General features: G+C 35.3%; 1 protein-coding gene across 4 annotated transcripts in view; it reads left to right on the top strand.

The window, feature by feature from the left end:
* Window positions 1-15,463, top strand: part of LOC100645082 (GTP-binding protein RAD) — a 78,553-nt gene that overhangs the window by 9,964 nt on the left and 53,126 nt on the right. For all 4 annotated transcript variants that reach the window (XM_020863767.2, XM_012310733.3, XM_048406991.1 and 1 more), the window contains exon 3: window positions 1,779-2,039. In XM_020863767.2, coding sequence (XP_020719426.1) covers window positions 1,779-2,039 — 261 coding nt within the window. The remainder of the gene's footprint in view (window positions 1-1,778; window positions 2,040-15,463) is intronic.

Here is a 15,463-nt window from a genome sequence, read left to right as displayed (position 1 = left end):
TTATCAATCGCTATTTACAATTTAATAACGAAAGTAAATTAACTAATCCGTAACAGTGAGTTTTGATAAAGCTAGGACAGCGAATTTTGATAAATCTTTCTTGGAAAATGTGAGTAGAAGTTTCTTCTTCTCGCGCTGCATAATTTTAAAAGCCAGTGACGCTAATTACCCCACAGTAATATATCGAACATTAGTAATTCTTAGTGTGAACGAAAGTAGTCGAAAATTGAGTAACTTGGCAAACGATTTTTTCAGTTTTTCTTCGTCTTTCCGATATTTATTACCTCGACGAAGATCCGCCACACCGTGAAAGGGTAGATTCGTTTTCGAGCTTATTTCACAAGGGATTCTCAATGAAAATCGTCGAGCGTGAAATAAAGAAGCGATGAGCTTGATCGTGTAAAGGCAGGACTTAGAAACCGTTAGGATTGAAATATTTTTCAGCTGGCTGTTCGGGATCGATTTCACTTTCGTGTCGTTTACTACTCGAGGTTTTACTGGAACTCCATATGCTTCGATATTCCCCGAACAAGAAGATAATTCTGGATAAAACGAAAGCTTTCTCTTAGCATGAAGAAGCGAGACTATGCTTTAAACCTATGAGATTTATTACCCTTTTATAAGAACTAAGCGGATGAATGTAATTCCGTTTAAAAAAGATAAAATGGTTTAAACATATTTATTCTTGACACAAATAATTTCTGAATATCTCAGAAGTAATTTTTGTCTTTAAGGTTTGACAAATTTATTGGTTATTTGCAACTTTTTCCCTCGTTTATAGCACGTATACGGTGATTTACTTATCGAGATATATCTTCTTTTAAAATCTTGTTAACGTGCACGTTTTGTATCGAATTTCTAATTAACGACGCGTCGAAATAAAAATTAAAGCGCAATTTTATTAATTTTTATTAATTATGCTATACGGAACAACGAATGTTTGTCGCGTGTAGAATGTACTCGTGTATCCAAATAAGAAGAAAAATCTGCGTGTTTGCGAACGTCATATATATTGTTTATCCTCGCATGACGATGGATATTGGATCGAAAGCTCGATTTATGAATCTCCATCGATCATCTCTTTTCAATCCAGGTAGCCCGAGCGAAGAAAAAGATAAAAAAAGAGAAGAAGAAGAAAAACTGCAAAAGGAACAAGTATGATTTACGGTGGCATCAAAATCCTAGGCAACATTGTATTTCGAATCATTTTATTGAACGACATTTTCACGTGTCGCTCGCGGTGCTTTTCTTCGAGCGTCCTTTAGAAGCTTTAGAAAGCGGTCAGCAGTAGCAGCAAAAAGGGAAAAATTTTCAAAGGGCCCACGCATGACATAGTAGGAAGCCATCGAGTGTAAAATCTGTTCAGTTCAGGACCTAGCGAAAGAAAGGAACGAAAAACGACATTAAGAGGGAAGGTAGATACGTAGATAGATAAGAATATTAGGAATGTAACCTGACGCCTTTGCAACTCCTTTGGCTTCGATCGAATTACCACGATTTCGTAAAAAGTCGCTTTTAGAGAGTTTAACGATTTGTAGAAATAAATGTAATTTGTCTCTTGACAAAATTAATTCAATAATACTTTAAGTCTGTCGTTACGAATAGTTACGCGATTAATCATTTTTAGCAAACTGAAAAAGTAGGATATTTAATGAAATAAAGGAATACGACGCCAAATGTATATGTCTTCATGATTTATGATAAACTGTTAATAGAAAATTCAAGTCGATTCGAGAGTGAACCGTCAATCATATATTGGTTGTTTTAATTTGTTTCAGCTGCACACCATCATCACCATCATCATCATGAAGGCACAGTTAAATCTGCTCATTGCAGCAGCGAGCCCAGGCTGACTGACAATGATATCAGCCCTGGCCTCAGAAGAAGAGGAAGTCGAAGAGGGCAAAGTATGCATCATAGTCATCATAGAAAGAGTAATGCATTTTTGGATGTTCCTGATCCCTCGAATCAGATTCAGAGGGAAGAAGGTGAAGACGAGGACAGTTACAGGCTCAGAAGCTTCAGTCTCACCAGCAAGGGTAAGTTTTTTCTATAATTTGATCAGAAAACCTGTTTAATTCCCTTTGTCAACAATTGTCAGCTTAGAACGAGACGATAATAATTTATCATCTATTTTTTTCACTATACATTTACTCCGAATAATAATTCCAATTCCTCTTTCACGAAACGGGAATCAACCAAATTACAATCGATAATATGGAGAGGAAAACTAAAACTTTTATAAATATATAGATCATAAGATACCTATAACTTCTTTTTAATTCAATTCTGTCTATTAATTAATCCGCGAAAGAAACATTTCTTCATCCTCCAGAAATTCAGAATTTTTCTTCCTAAAAAGAGAAATAATTAAATTAGCAAATGGTAACTGGTAGCTTTCACCCAGCGGTTTTAACTGTAAGACCAAAAATTGCTGAATTTCCACTTTTGCCAATTTCTTTCTTACCGGGAGTGACGACCTAATCCACGAAATTCTAATCGAACTATCAAAATCTTTCCAACCGGTAGCCTCGATTATAAATTCAAAACGACAAGTGACTCGATGCTTGTACTACGATACGAACATAAACGTATATCAGCGACCAGTTCTTTGACGCGCAAAAACCGTTTCCGATTTCGTCCCCCGTGAACCATTTCTCGCGCGGTTACCAACTGTTTCTGTTGCACGGCAGGACCATTTTCCTCTCTAGTTCTCCGGGGATCATCTACGAGCGATTTCTATCAGGTTTATCGGAGACCTCGTAGTTGGAGCCTGGGCTTCTGCCTCGAATTCGTCGTCCGGAGCTGTGGCCTGCGCTCGTCGAGTGAGGAACTCGTGCCAGAAATACACGTTTTCGCGGTAGTCAGAGAAAGAGGGGCGAGAGAAAGAGAGAGAAAGAGAGAGAGAGAGAGAGGGAGAGTGGACGAGAGCTTAGAGAAGAAGGCAGTAGAGAGGCGAGATAAGCGAAAATAGAGTATCTATAGTTGTGACGTCGTACGGCTTCCTCGAAACCGGTTGCTCGCCACGCGAGAGCTTTCAGAGCCAACGAACGCGCGTGAAAGTCGTTTACTCGTTAATCCCCCGTTCCTGCTCCCGATTCCTAACTAGATTTTCGGATTCCTGTAATTGTAGATGTAGAAATAGCAGTCTTGGATCGAGAGAAGCTCTCACGGGCGTGCACGCGCGCGTCAACACCACCTATCATTAAAAAATCAATTACGAAAGTCTGAGTTTGAGAACAGGAAGAGTTTACTCATTTTTTTTGTTAAATATTTTATCTAAGTGCAATGCTTTATTATTATTTTGATCACTTTAGAGAATTTATAGAATATACGTTTTGATTCGTACCTTATCGTAATCGTGAGCTGGATGGCAGTAGAACATGGTCCTTTGGTCAGACATTATCACTGTAGGTAAAGTGCTAGGATACTCTCCCGAAATAGGATCGTTGCAAACTATGGTAGGCTAAAATGACCGACACGCACTATATTCTAATGTTTTTAGGCCATGGTTTAGCGTTTTAGAACCATATTTTAATGTTGATTAAGTTCTGATTAAAATATTACGTTGTAGACTCTTATGTTCTAGGTTCCTATATATTAATTTTTCTAGATTAAATATTTCTTTCTAAAATTAGAACTATGTGGAACATCATATCAGTTTATATAGATAAAACATTTTCTTTTCATAAGTATCGCATTTTTTCCACGATACGTATACAAGCTTCCTCATTAAGTTTTTGACAAAGTTCATCTCTGATATTAGAATTTATTTCTTGTATAATTCATGTATATTGCTATTATATTTCCTTCTTTGTGATTGATATTTCAGCCTCCGTTTCCATTATGTTTATGTATCTTCATCAATTCTGTCTGTTTTCGTTTCTCCTATTGTTTTCCTTTCGAATTGTTTCGTCTGCAAATTTCATTTGGAAGTTTCAATCTGTCTGACGAATTCCGCGCGATAAATCGTTGGGGTATCCACGACGAGCTCTGAAAATATTTCGTGACGCCTGAACCTATCGAAATGAATTAATAATGTTGCGAAGGAAAGGCCTATGTCGAATGTTTTTCGAGACGTCGGATTCATTCTTCAGGCTAATATTCATCTCTGCTATTTTATCCTTCGGTTCGCCGAGATCTCTACGAAAACATTCGATTCACGTGATCGCGAATATTTGTTGCTCCTACTGTCTCCTCTCTCCTTCTCACACGATCGATCTTCGACTTCTGCTGAGAATGATTGTTTTACACATTTCCTAGCCTTTCGATTATTATTATCGCCATTCGTTGAAAATCTTTCGAATATTACATTTTTATTGCAAAGATTTCGCTTTGAAAGACGCCGCTGTCAAAGTAAATCGATTAGAACCTAATAACCTTGTACAATTAAATATTTAGTATTTACTTAAGTATTTAAACGTTGCTTTAAACTTTAAGTTCTCATAAAGTTAAGCTGTTATATCAATTTATAGAATCGATAGCTGCAACTTGAGCGAATTCTACTTGAAAAAGTCTTGGCTGCCAAGCACTGATCAAAAGTTTGCGATTAAAGCTTCTTCTTCTTCTAGTTAAAACGTAAAACGATCGATAGAGAAGTTTCTACGCTACTATCATTTAAATCTCTTTGAAATTTACGTTCTTACACCGTCTATTTTCCTTACAGGAAATTCGAAATTGAAAATTAAAAGAAACCAATCTTTAGTTTATATTCTTTGAAAAATTCTCATTTCCGCTGAAAATCTCTCTTCTCTAAAAAAAGTCGAGTCTCTTAATTCCATGTTACGCCCTCGATATTTCCAGAAACGTGTCATTAGAAGTCGCTGTTTGTAACGAGGAAAGTCACCTAAAAGAAAAGCATCGTTTCCAGGCATTTGGAAATAGAGATGAAAAGTAAGTAATGGCGAATTGGATGTTTAGCGTAGCTCGCGGGAAATCGAGTCCGCTGTTTTTAATCTAATCGCGTTTCTCGATTTCTCGTTAAACGATTTCCGGGGGACGATCGTTCGAAGGGAGGACACTTGCCTTGCAGGCGTGCGGCGCATCAGATTCAAGAATATCGCCACGGTTTGCTAGGTTTATCGAGTGTACAGCCTGCTGTAAAATTAATATTTCTTCTGGCGGTACTTGCTTCGTCAGCGAAATCTCACTTCGTGGATCTTTCTCGCGTAAAGAGGCATTAAAACGTTGATAAGCGCGATAATGTAATACACGCGTGAACTTTATCATAATTTTTATTTCGAATTATATGCAGCGTAAAAATACTCGTTCCAGTGCTTAAACCTTAAACAATCTATTAAATCTTGATGACTTTGTCAGTCCTTTGATAATGTAATAAAAAGAATTTAATACGAATCATTTATATAATAATTATCGTTTTATCTTCAAGATCTTGTTGTATCAAGTACAAGAAACATATGTATATCTTCAAATTTTTGTAAGAAATAATTATGGTTTAAATATTTGTTTCAGTTCCTCATTGTTAAAAGCTTAATAACGTAAATCAGTAAATCTAAAAAGAATATTAATTCATCCTAGGCTTTCTTCGTTATGATTCGAATATATTTTTTATTCTCTGAGGTAGTATAGTATGCGAGAGATTGAAATTCTTTTGTTTTCGATAGATTCTTTGTTCCATGATTTTCAATATTGATGGGCTTTTTCAATTTTCGATACATAGAAGAACTTATTGAATTTTTGTTCCATCAACCTGCTAGAAACTAAACGAAAGAGTCTTCTATCTTTGCTTAAAGGCAAACGGTAGATGTGTCGAGGAAAAATAAAAATCTATCAATAATTGTAGAAATAACGAAATTGAAAATTCAAAAATTATACAGCTCGTCCTTCGCACATTTACGCCCAGTACTTTATTCAGTTACAAATTAACTAACGAATACGCTAACTGAAAGAGTTATCTTTTTTTCAGCTTCTCGTTTTCAGTTCACATTCGTTAATTAAAACCGCAATATTTCCTCACGTTTGTGGCTCGTTTGCGTATTTCCTTCTTTCACCGGTGCGATTCATTTTGTTTCGCTCTGTCTTCAAATTATTAATTGCGATAAAAAGCGTGTCAAAAAGAAATTCCTCAGAACTAGTTCACGAAAGTATGCAAAATTCCTAGCAACTATTCACTTATATGTTATCGCTGTAACTAGGCACGACTGTTGTGATCATGTTAACGAAGTTTGAAATGGATCTGAAAATTGTAGAAGTTACAAGGTACATACTGCAAGTATATGTCTACGCTTTACAAGTTTAAAGTTATCGTTCATGCTGTATAGCAATTTTGCACCAAGTACATGTTTATAATAAACGTTCAGTAATTTCTATATATGTTGCTAGATTGGCCTTATCATTATCACATATTTATATATACCTCATACTTAATTTTACTGTCGCAATCACGATAATCGTATCTGATTACAGTGCTAACGAAATTTCACAGAGTTTCACATAACACGTACGATATACTGATGAAAATTTTCTGTGACAAATATTCGAATGCTTTCGTAAGCCACTGTAGGTATATCGTGTTACAGTCACAATCGTACCGCTTGCATCACTTTTTACAGCGAAATCTTATTACAATTCGTTACCTAGAATTGCTCGAAGAAACACATAACTCGACGATTCTAGACAGATGATGTCATTACTCGTATTTGTTCTTTGCGGGAAATTAATTTCCGGGAAATTTGCCCACGGTTGTTTGTCCCTACCGTAAACAAGAATTTACAGGTTGTACGACGAACCGTCGTTATTTCTCGTTAATCAACTTGGCACGGCTACCAGACGTGGATAGTGTAATACCACCAGGCCATTAACTTTGGCCAAATCCTCTTACAATTAGCGTCAATGAAATGTGCGGCGGAAGGACTCTGAATCATTTAATATTTGAAGCTATCGAATCGATCGATGTTCAATGTGTAACGCTGATTTGTCGATATTTTAATGCTAGGGTAAATTGAGAATTACGAGTATGAATGGTATAAAATAAGATTTCAGGAAAGGTCAGTATTTTTTTATGCTTTTATGAATAGAAAGATTTATAGGAAAACGAATATATTTTATTTATGGAACATTTGCATGTTCTCTTGGTATGCGTATGTCCTTTTCGTGCTTTGGTTTGATATCCTCGTTTTTTATTCATTTATCTTATCTCGTCTTTTTTATTACTCTGCCTTATCAGGTTTAGTTCTTTTAATCTTGTTCGTACATTTATCAGGCTTCCCTTTGATTTTTTCTTTTTTGATCTACAAAAGTGGTTACAAATTTGGCATTATCAAGAATTTCAACGAATAATCTGAATTTTTAAATCAATTAGACGCAAAAATTTCAATATAGATTTTAATTTTACATTATTAAAAATATTTTTGTTGTTATAGATACAACAGCTAGGTGGAAGCGCAGTATTGAGCCGGTTTAATAGACAGTTTCACTTTGTCCGACAGTATATTCTACTCTGGCGTTCAATATTTTCTTCCCTGTAACACGTAAATCCCTTAACCCTCTTTGAAGGATTTGGGGTTCGACTATATACATACTACGATCCAACCGTTTCTATGAAAATCAGTATGATTTATCTATTTTCATTTTTAGCATAACGCAGGAGCAGGTACATTTTATTTTGAATGCTGTAGTTTCTTTTTTAATTTTGAACTCTAATATTAAAAAAGAATAAGATCTTCTATATAAAACTGTAACAGTTTCTTTCAATCTCTAAATCTCGTCTTCCAAAATATTCTCGTCTTCCAATTTTTCTTACACGAGATCATCTCCAAATTTTCCATTAATTCTCGGACGTCAAAAGCTGAGCTAACTCTGGCACACTTTGATATATCATATTTTCTAGTTATATTTATTCCGTCAAATCATATAAACAATTTTGTTCTTTTACACCTAATCTTACCTATCACGTGAGAGTAAAGAGCTTGCTTCATCGTTACAAAATATAATAATCGACGCTCGTTACAATGATCGAATCTGCGTTAAGCGAGACTTGGGAGCGAAGCTGAGGACGATAATCCGATAACCTATCGTCCCATTAATCGATCTTCCGATAATAATCAGTCTCTAATAAGTCGATACGCTTAATTTTCCTCGTAATCAGTCTTATATAGTTAATTTTTGGCTGTCTATCGATCACGTAATAAATCAACGATCGAAGGCTGCGTTATTACTTCGATGTTTTCGGTTCGAGAAACAGGGATATCATTTGCGAAATTGGCCGTCTAACAAATTGGATCAGTCTTGAGCGGTCGAGACTACCGTTTCACGATATAGCTGTCTTTCGCGCGAAAATAAAACGCGTTAACGAGATCATTTATTTTCTATTTCTCGAGCGTGTAAGCGATATTTGCCGCGCTAGTTGAATAGCGAAACTAACGGCCGCTTAATAGAAATTAAACGTCGCCTCGCCCCGTGAACGATTCTATCGCGAAAATTCGACCACCTGTTACGATACAAAGTGAATCGTACTTCTTGACTTACTGCCAGTTTATCTTGTTGATCGCATGCTCATTTACGGCAAGGTTACGTCGTTGTTACCGATCGTTTCGCCAATATCGGGTTATTTATACTTTATTTGTGCAATTAAGTCTATCCGCCGCTAATCGACGTTCAATACAAATAAGGTTTCGAGCGTTCAACTAATCCGCGATCCTTCATTTATGTACACTGGTAAGCGAAGTATTTAACGAACGGAAAATTACGAGCAATTTGAAGAGAATGATTTGTACGTAAATTAGAGAAGTATCGATAGCTACTGTTTAAACTTTAAACCATCGATTTTAAACGATAGATATTTCTTTAGAATATTTAGTATTTTAAAACCCTTACCGATGGCAATGTATATCGGTGTCATATATACTATATCTATATCACATATACGAAAAGTATGCACGTATCAGTTAAACTTAGGATTATACATTTTATCGCGAAATAGTAATTCAGTATAAAAAATAAGAATAGACTTTACATTTTACTGATTATCAACTGACGATTATTATTAATTTAAAAATGTGTACATTTTCAATATGTGGATGATCATCGAATCTGTGTTTTGAAACTCTGTCGAGAGCTTTGCTTTGAAATATCTGTCAGATTTATCGTTCGTGTCTCATAGCGGAAAGAAAATTGTTTAAACGTAGATTCTCAAAGGGATTAATCAAGTAATTAGGAAACGTGATTCGTCGTTCGTTTAAGCAACGATAATATCGTTTCAGAAGATCATAGCGGCTTTGTCTAGATTCAAACATGAAAGGCTTGTAAAATGAAAATGAGAAACCGAGCGTCGAAACCAATAAGCGATATCTGCCTTTGCAACTCTTCAGAGATTTCCCTTCAGTGGTTCGATTTAATTTCCCGACTTCAAACGGATGACATCAGCGAAACTCTTTTCGCTCTTCCACTTTTCGTTGATTTCTCCGATACTATCTTAATCTCTCCTGAGTTTTGGCCGGTAACATCTCGCTTGAGCTTCTTTCTGAGATTATGAACCTTAAAATTAACCGCTTTTGCAGAGCATAGTCCTTAATGAAAACTTTAAGGTAAACTTTCATTGAAATATTATCTTGTAATTTATGTTTAAGTATTTTCTTGCTACGTACTTTTAAAAAATCAATTTTCCATTACATTCAGCCAAATTTTTGGTTCTATCTCAACAACTTCTTAAATTAGTTTTCAGCTTCTCGATATTCTAGTCGCATTAACTATTCCAAAATAGTTTATCATTCGATATTACGTTCATTCCACTTCGATTATCTTCTTTTATCTCTAATTTGTGCTTAAAAAACATCAATCGCTAGACCGTGGATTCTTATGCATTTATAGCAAATCTACGTGTAACATCCAGCGGAGAAACAAATGTTTCTTTAAATTTCATTACTTTATTTATGTTGCTAAAAATGAAAAATTACAGGAATATCTGCAATCGAGTTACCGATACACAACCGTTTTTAGAGTTCCACGAACGATCTTTATCTAAACAGCACGCCATATTTAAACCATTCTCCTATTCTTCGTCTCAGAGCAACAAACTGCTCTTCCCACGTTCCAAATTGAATTTTATTATCCTGCCATGAACGCTAAGAATAATCTTATCGTATCTACCATCTAGTACTAGGAAGAGGCTCTGTTGACTGTGGTTTAATGAAACCGGTGCGTTATTAAACGGGTCGGATCGTTTGCGAAATGAATATATGAATGAGTAAACGGCGTACCTTGTCCGACAGTGTCGAGACTAGATATCGAGCGTTCGCCTCGTCGTACGTCTAAGTACGGCCTGCCAGGATATTCGAGAGGTCAACGAACACGGAACACACGGAGGGTTGAAGCTCGGCGTAAGTAAACATAACGACCCGCTAACGTTTCGTTACTATAGAATAGTAAATAATATTGATTCGCGTCTTGCCACGCGCCCGCTGTAAATCATATCCCAGTATACGTCCCTTTTTTCGATTATTTTTATCGACCTACATTGTTTACTGGACGATATTCCGATATTTGGCCCTCGTCGTTATTCGAGGGGTTACCGATAGTATTTTCGGTTATCGATAATTAAAATCGACTACCAGTGAACGTACAAAGGGTGAGTCACCTGATGTTAGAATATAAAATTTCTCCCTTGCTCTCGGCGGAAAAAAACACAATAGGGTGGAAGGTTGTTAGGAAGGGTTGGTATCATAATAAAATAAATATAGCGAGGGAAATTTTTTTTTTTTTTTTTTTGAAGTTTCAGAATCATTAATAATTTTTAAGATAATTTTCATTAATAATAATGATTTTTTTAAATAATTTGTTATATCAATTTTTGTATCATTTTGTATCACGCTGTTAATAATTTTTTATGGAGTACCTAATTATTACGAATGGTAATCCGTTTTCTTCTTTTATATTTGTTATTCATCTATTTAAAGAAGCTTTGAAATGGTAAGGTGTAAGAAGCATCTTCACAAAGACTTGCATCCTTCCTTTTGCGTAAGATTATCTTTTGTAAGATAAAGAGATCTGCTCGTTAGAAGGTTAATACATTATGCATGGATGAATTTGTCTTTTTATCAGCTATGACATAACAAAAATATATCGACACTTTGATAATAATTATCTTTATATAAACAAAACCTGTGTTACGCTTTGCCTTTCTCGTATCGTTAAATTTAACGAAGAAATCGGACTTTCGATTATATTCAATTACGACTGCTGATCTTTATAGCTTAATATTACAGTGGCTTTATGTTTATCGTTTCGTAAGTACGACTCTGGATTGGAAAATTTTGAAATTAGTTCAGGTTCAACTTTGAAATTAGAATAACAGGATATTTCGCCGAAGATGTATTTATGAAAAATTTTGATTACAAGTCCAAACACAAATATATGCAACGACTTGGAGAACGGTGCATCGCATCGAGAGTTGTTATGCTACCTTTAACAATTTATGAAGGTTGTGGTCAACTTTGTATATTCAGGAAATATACGTGCACCTATTTATATACCCGATTATAATCCGCTGTTACGGTCAAACATATTAACCACGTTAGATCGTATATTTATATCACGTATAACGTGCGCACTTCAGCAGCATCTATGAATTGATTAAAATCAAAATTCAATAACGATTAACGATACAAAATCACCTTTTCATAAAGGAAACATAGCTTCTTTTCTCAAAGAAATAAGATACGGTACAATAAAAAAGGAAAACACGAGAATAAAATTATTTCCCGTGTAAAAATTGTAGCGATAAGGATTAAACATTTCCTGGAATATCACAGGAAAGAGGAAAAGTAATAATAACCGACGTTGGGTTTTTCGAAGTAAAGTGGATCGCCATCAGCAACAAGTCACCCTTGTTTCTGTTTATTTCTCTTCCTCTTTGCTTCCAGCAGTCGTATTGTACCAGACGTTCACTGCGCTGAAAGTTCCGAACGAATGTGCTCGACGAAACAGAGAAGGATGAATCATAGTGAGGAGAGCATCCCTCATAAAACGAACGGTACATGTCCATAAAGTCGTGGAAGATCGTTGATCGATACCGGTCATGTTTGCCCGTCGTTTCTTCTCGCGCCCTTCATCTAAGTTTATTCTATCCACCCATCGGATATTAGAATCGTTCGTGCTTCGTCAATTCCTGGAAAATTAATTTTTGTTATTTTTACGTCTCGTAGATCTTACGATAATTAAATTTTGTGTGTACAGGAATTGTAATATTTCTATTTCCAACGGAAAGGTTCATGACAGGCATATAACTTCTATCGAGCAAATAGATATGTCATTCGAGTTTGAAAGGAATTCGATATAAATGCAATTTTTTTTATTTAAATAATTGACCTTAGCTTCTCCTGAAATTTGCGATTTGTCAGGATATTTTTCTACAGTTTTCGAACACACACTCTTTTACCGTCAGTTTCAGAAACAGAATTGTTATCTTTCCTTATTATTTTTTTCCTAATTAAATATTCTACAATAACCTCTTCTTTCTAAATTTATGATATCGTCAAAATTCTTATTTTTTCGAAACTTTTTTAATCCTTACTCTTTCCATATCAAAATAGAAATACCGTACCGAATCGACGAACACTTTTTGTTATTATTTCGACATCAGTAATAGATATTTTTATTCGTATATTTAAATTAAACGATGTAAAAGAACCTTTGGTTCAGTTTGAACATAATTTCGTATTTCCATAAATCGGAGGGATAAAAGCCTTCGACGATAATGATTTTATCGCAAACTCGAAAGTTACATCAGTCATAGGGTACGTCATAAGCGCGTGTAAAAACAAGTTGTATCAGATATAACTGGCGCGCACACGATATGCAAATTAAACTCTACATCCAGTTACGCCGATATCGTGGAGGAGCGGACAAGTTCATCTTGTTGCCTGTGAAACGTTTTTACGATTACGGGTCGCTACTCTCAAGCATGATAATCTTCGTGAATTATCTAGGATAATTGCAAATCGATCAAATCTCCTACTACGATAAAACTGTAGAATAATTTTAATAATGGTATTTTTATTTAGATCATGCATCGTTATATAGCATTAGCATTGTAAGACATTTTTGGAGCCTGTGATTAACGAACTTCGTTAACCCTATCTACACAATCTTAATTTAATTTTAATAATAACGCTCTTCAAAACATGCATCATTCTCTTCGACGTTCACGCGAGGCCGTTAAAAAGTTTAACTACGTCAAAATTACCACGATCAATAGAAATTACCGCCTTAATAAAACTAAAGCATAAAACTTGTAGTAAAATAACAAAAATGAGAGAGGTAAAAAATAATTATTACAACCTACATACTTTACCAAAACCATCAAAACCCTAAAAAATGCAATATCGTAAATCTATAAAATTCCTATGAAAAATTACGAATCGATGATTCCGATTGTCTCAATAATTTTTATTGTTAAATATTTTTGAAATTTCCAGAACGATAGAATATCAATATCTTGATATAAAAATAATCGTTGCTCGACCGTAATAAATTTTCGCGATAGTCTAACGCATACAAAGATAGCAACTACTTTTTACATGAAAAAATTGTTCTCTCATTTTAGATACAAGCCTATTCGAAACGACAATTCTGTAAATGCATATTTTGAGTCGTTGTTTTTGGGTCGATCACGCGATACAATTATATCGATGCATGCTGTTGTTGTTGCAATTGTACCTCACGATCGCATTATGCGTGCGTATTTAATTAAAATTGAAATAATAAACGCGAAGTTACCGCACGTTTAACTTCCCCCTGGTAAGCCTCGGCTGGTGGATAGTACGGATATAACGATTTGTTGACATTGCCACGGGACAGAAAATATACCTCGTATGTGCAGGTGTATTTTCTGTCATAAACACTCCGGTGAAATTACCGGTCCCGCGATATATTTATAAGCACGGCGAGTATGCTTCGCGCGGCTATGAATAACGTCCCTTATTTTTCTATTTGTACGCGTCAAGTCTTTAATATTTAGCTAATGCTTATAGTCATGTATTTTATTTCAACAACGATCGGTTGCCAAAGTTTGCTCTTTACCTTTTATTCGTTTCATATATACTTCTCCTTTTGTGTAACTGTGATTAATATTTTTGACGATTTTAACACTGTTCGAATTTTTGTATTGTTAACAAACACGAAGGTAATATTTCACGAGAAATTTTGATACAAAATTCGAAGAATTATGCTTATCGACGGTGGATTATTTATACTTTTATGAAACTTAAAAAGTTGTTTATACACTAGAAACGACAAGATTAATCTAATCTTTGGCTGTTTGGATTCTTCAAGGTAGTTAGCTTTTCCTTTATTTAAATTTTATTTAAATCTTGTTAAACCTATCAGAATCTTTCCGTGGATTTTAAAGTTTGATAGGTTTTTTTGAAATTGCCTGATTATTTCCGATGCTGAAACATTTCCGATTTTACAGATTTCAGTTTCACGATCTTGGAATATTACTATAGATCCTACAACGTCGTATTTGCGAAAATGAATTTGTCGATGGCATATCGCTTTACTCTACTTTCTCCATCGACGGTCGCGGTCGTCACGAGAAAGTAACATATCTGCCATCTGAAATAATCTTCGCGTTAACCTTCCCGCGAAATCGCAGTTCAAGGTTTGGATTTGGTAAAGAACGTGTCACGACATAAATCATCGAATGCGTTCGCCGCGGTAATAAAAGTTAATGAAAGGGACCGGCTGGCGCAGCCTCGAAATAGATTTCATCTTAAAAATAAACGATGATCCCCTGGCTGGTGCTGGTTAAAGGAAAATCCGTGTTTACCAACAACGGCGGTAGGCTGCCACCTTGCCGCACGGAAAATTATTAATTACAGGCTTGGTTAGCCGAGTGAAATAAAACGAAAATTTCTTTCAGGGTTCAGCGAGCATTCGCTGTCGAACAGACGAGCTGTACCGTTCGTACGGTCGACAATATATCGTGTGAGTTCATTTAACCAGTGTAAGACACACAACGTGTCTGCACGGTATTGCGTTTCAAAGTAATGCTGTAAACCGCTCTAAAAATATGGCTCGAAAGATGACGAGGCTGAACCCTTTCCCCGCTCCTCGATCGGTCCCGTAACTCGTTGCTTCACGGGCATTTTAACGCGTTAAAATTTCGGAACAGTCAAATTATTTTGAAGTTTAATTAATCGTGGAAATGCGCTATGCACGCTATGTAGGCGTAACTTGTATTATCAGAAAATATTGATCGAGAAAATATTTCACAATTTTTATGAATATTTTATGCTTATTATAGGAAAGTTGTTGAAATTCTATTAGAAATTGAAAGATACGACTAACGTGATTATATTGGTAAAATGTGAAACTAACTTTGATATTTAGCGTCTGATGGTGAATCTTTGAGAAAAGAAATCGAGATTTTAGAGTTCACTGATATTTGTTACGACGCTGTTACGTATCTAGCAAGGAGCAACTTGTTCTATTGTTATTACAAAAA

The sequence above is a fragment of the Bombus terrestris genome, chromosome 7 (genome assembly GCF_910591885.1).
Source record: "Bombus terrestris chromosome 7, iyBomTerr1.2, whole genome shotgun sequence".
Taxonomy (NCBI): Eukaryota; Metazoa; Arthropoda; class Insecta; order Hymenoptera; family Apidae; genus Bombus; species Bombus terrestris.
Note: the sequence above shows the minus strand (reverse complement) of the source record. Positions and strands in the feature narration are given on the sequence as shown.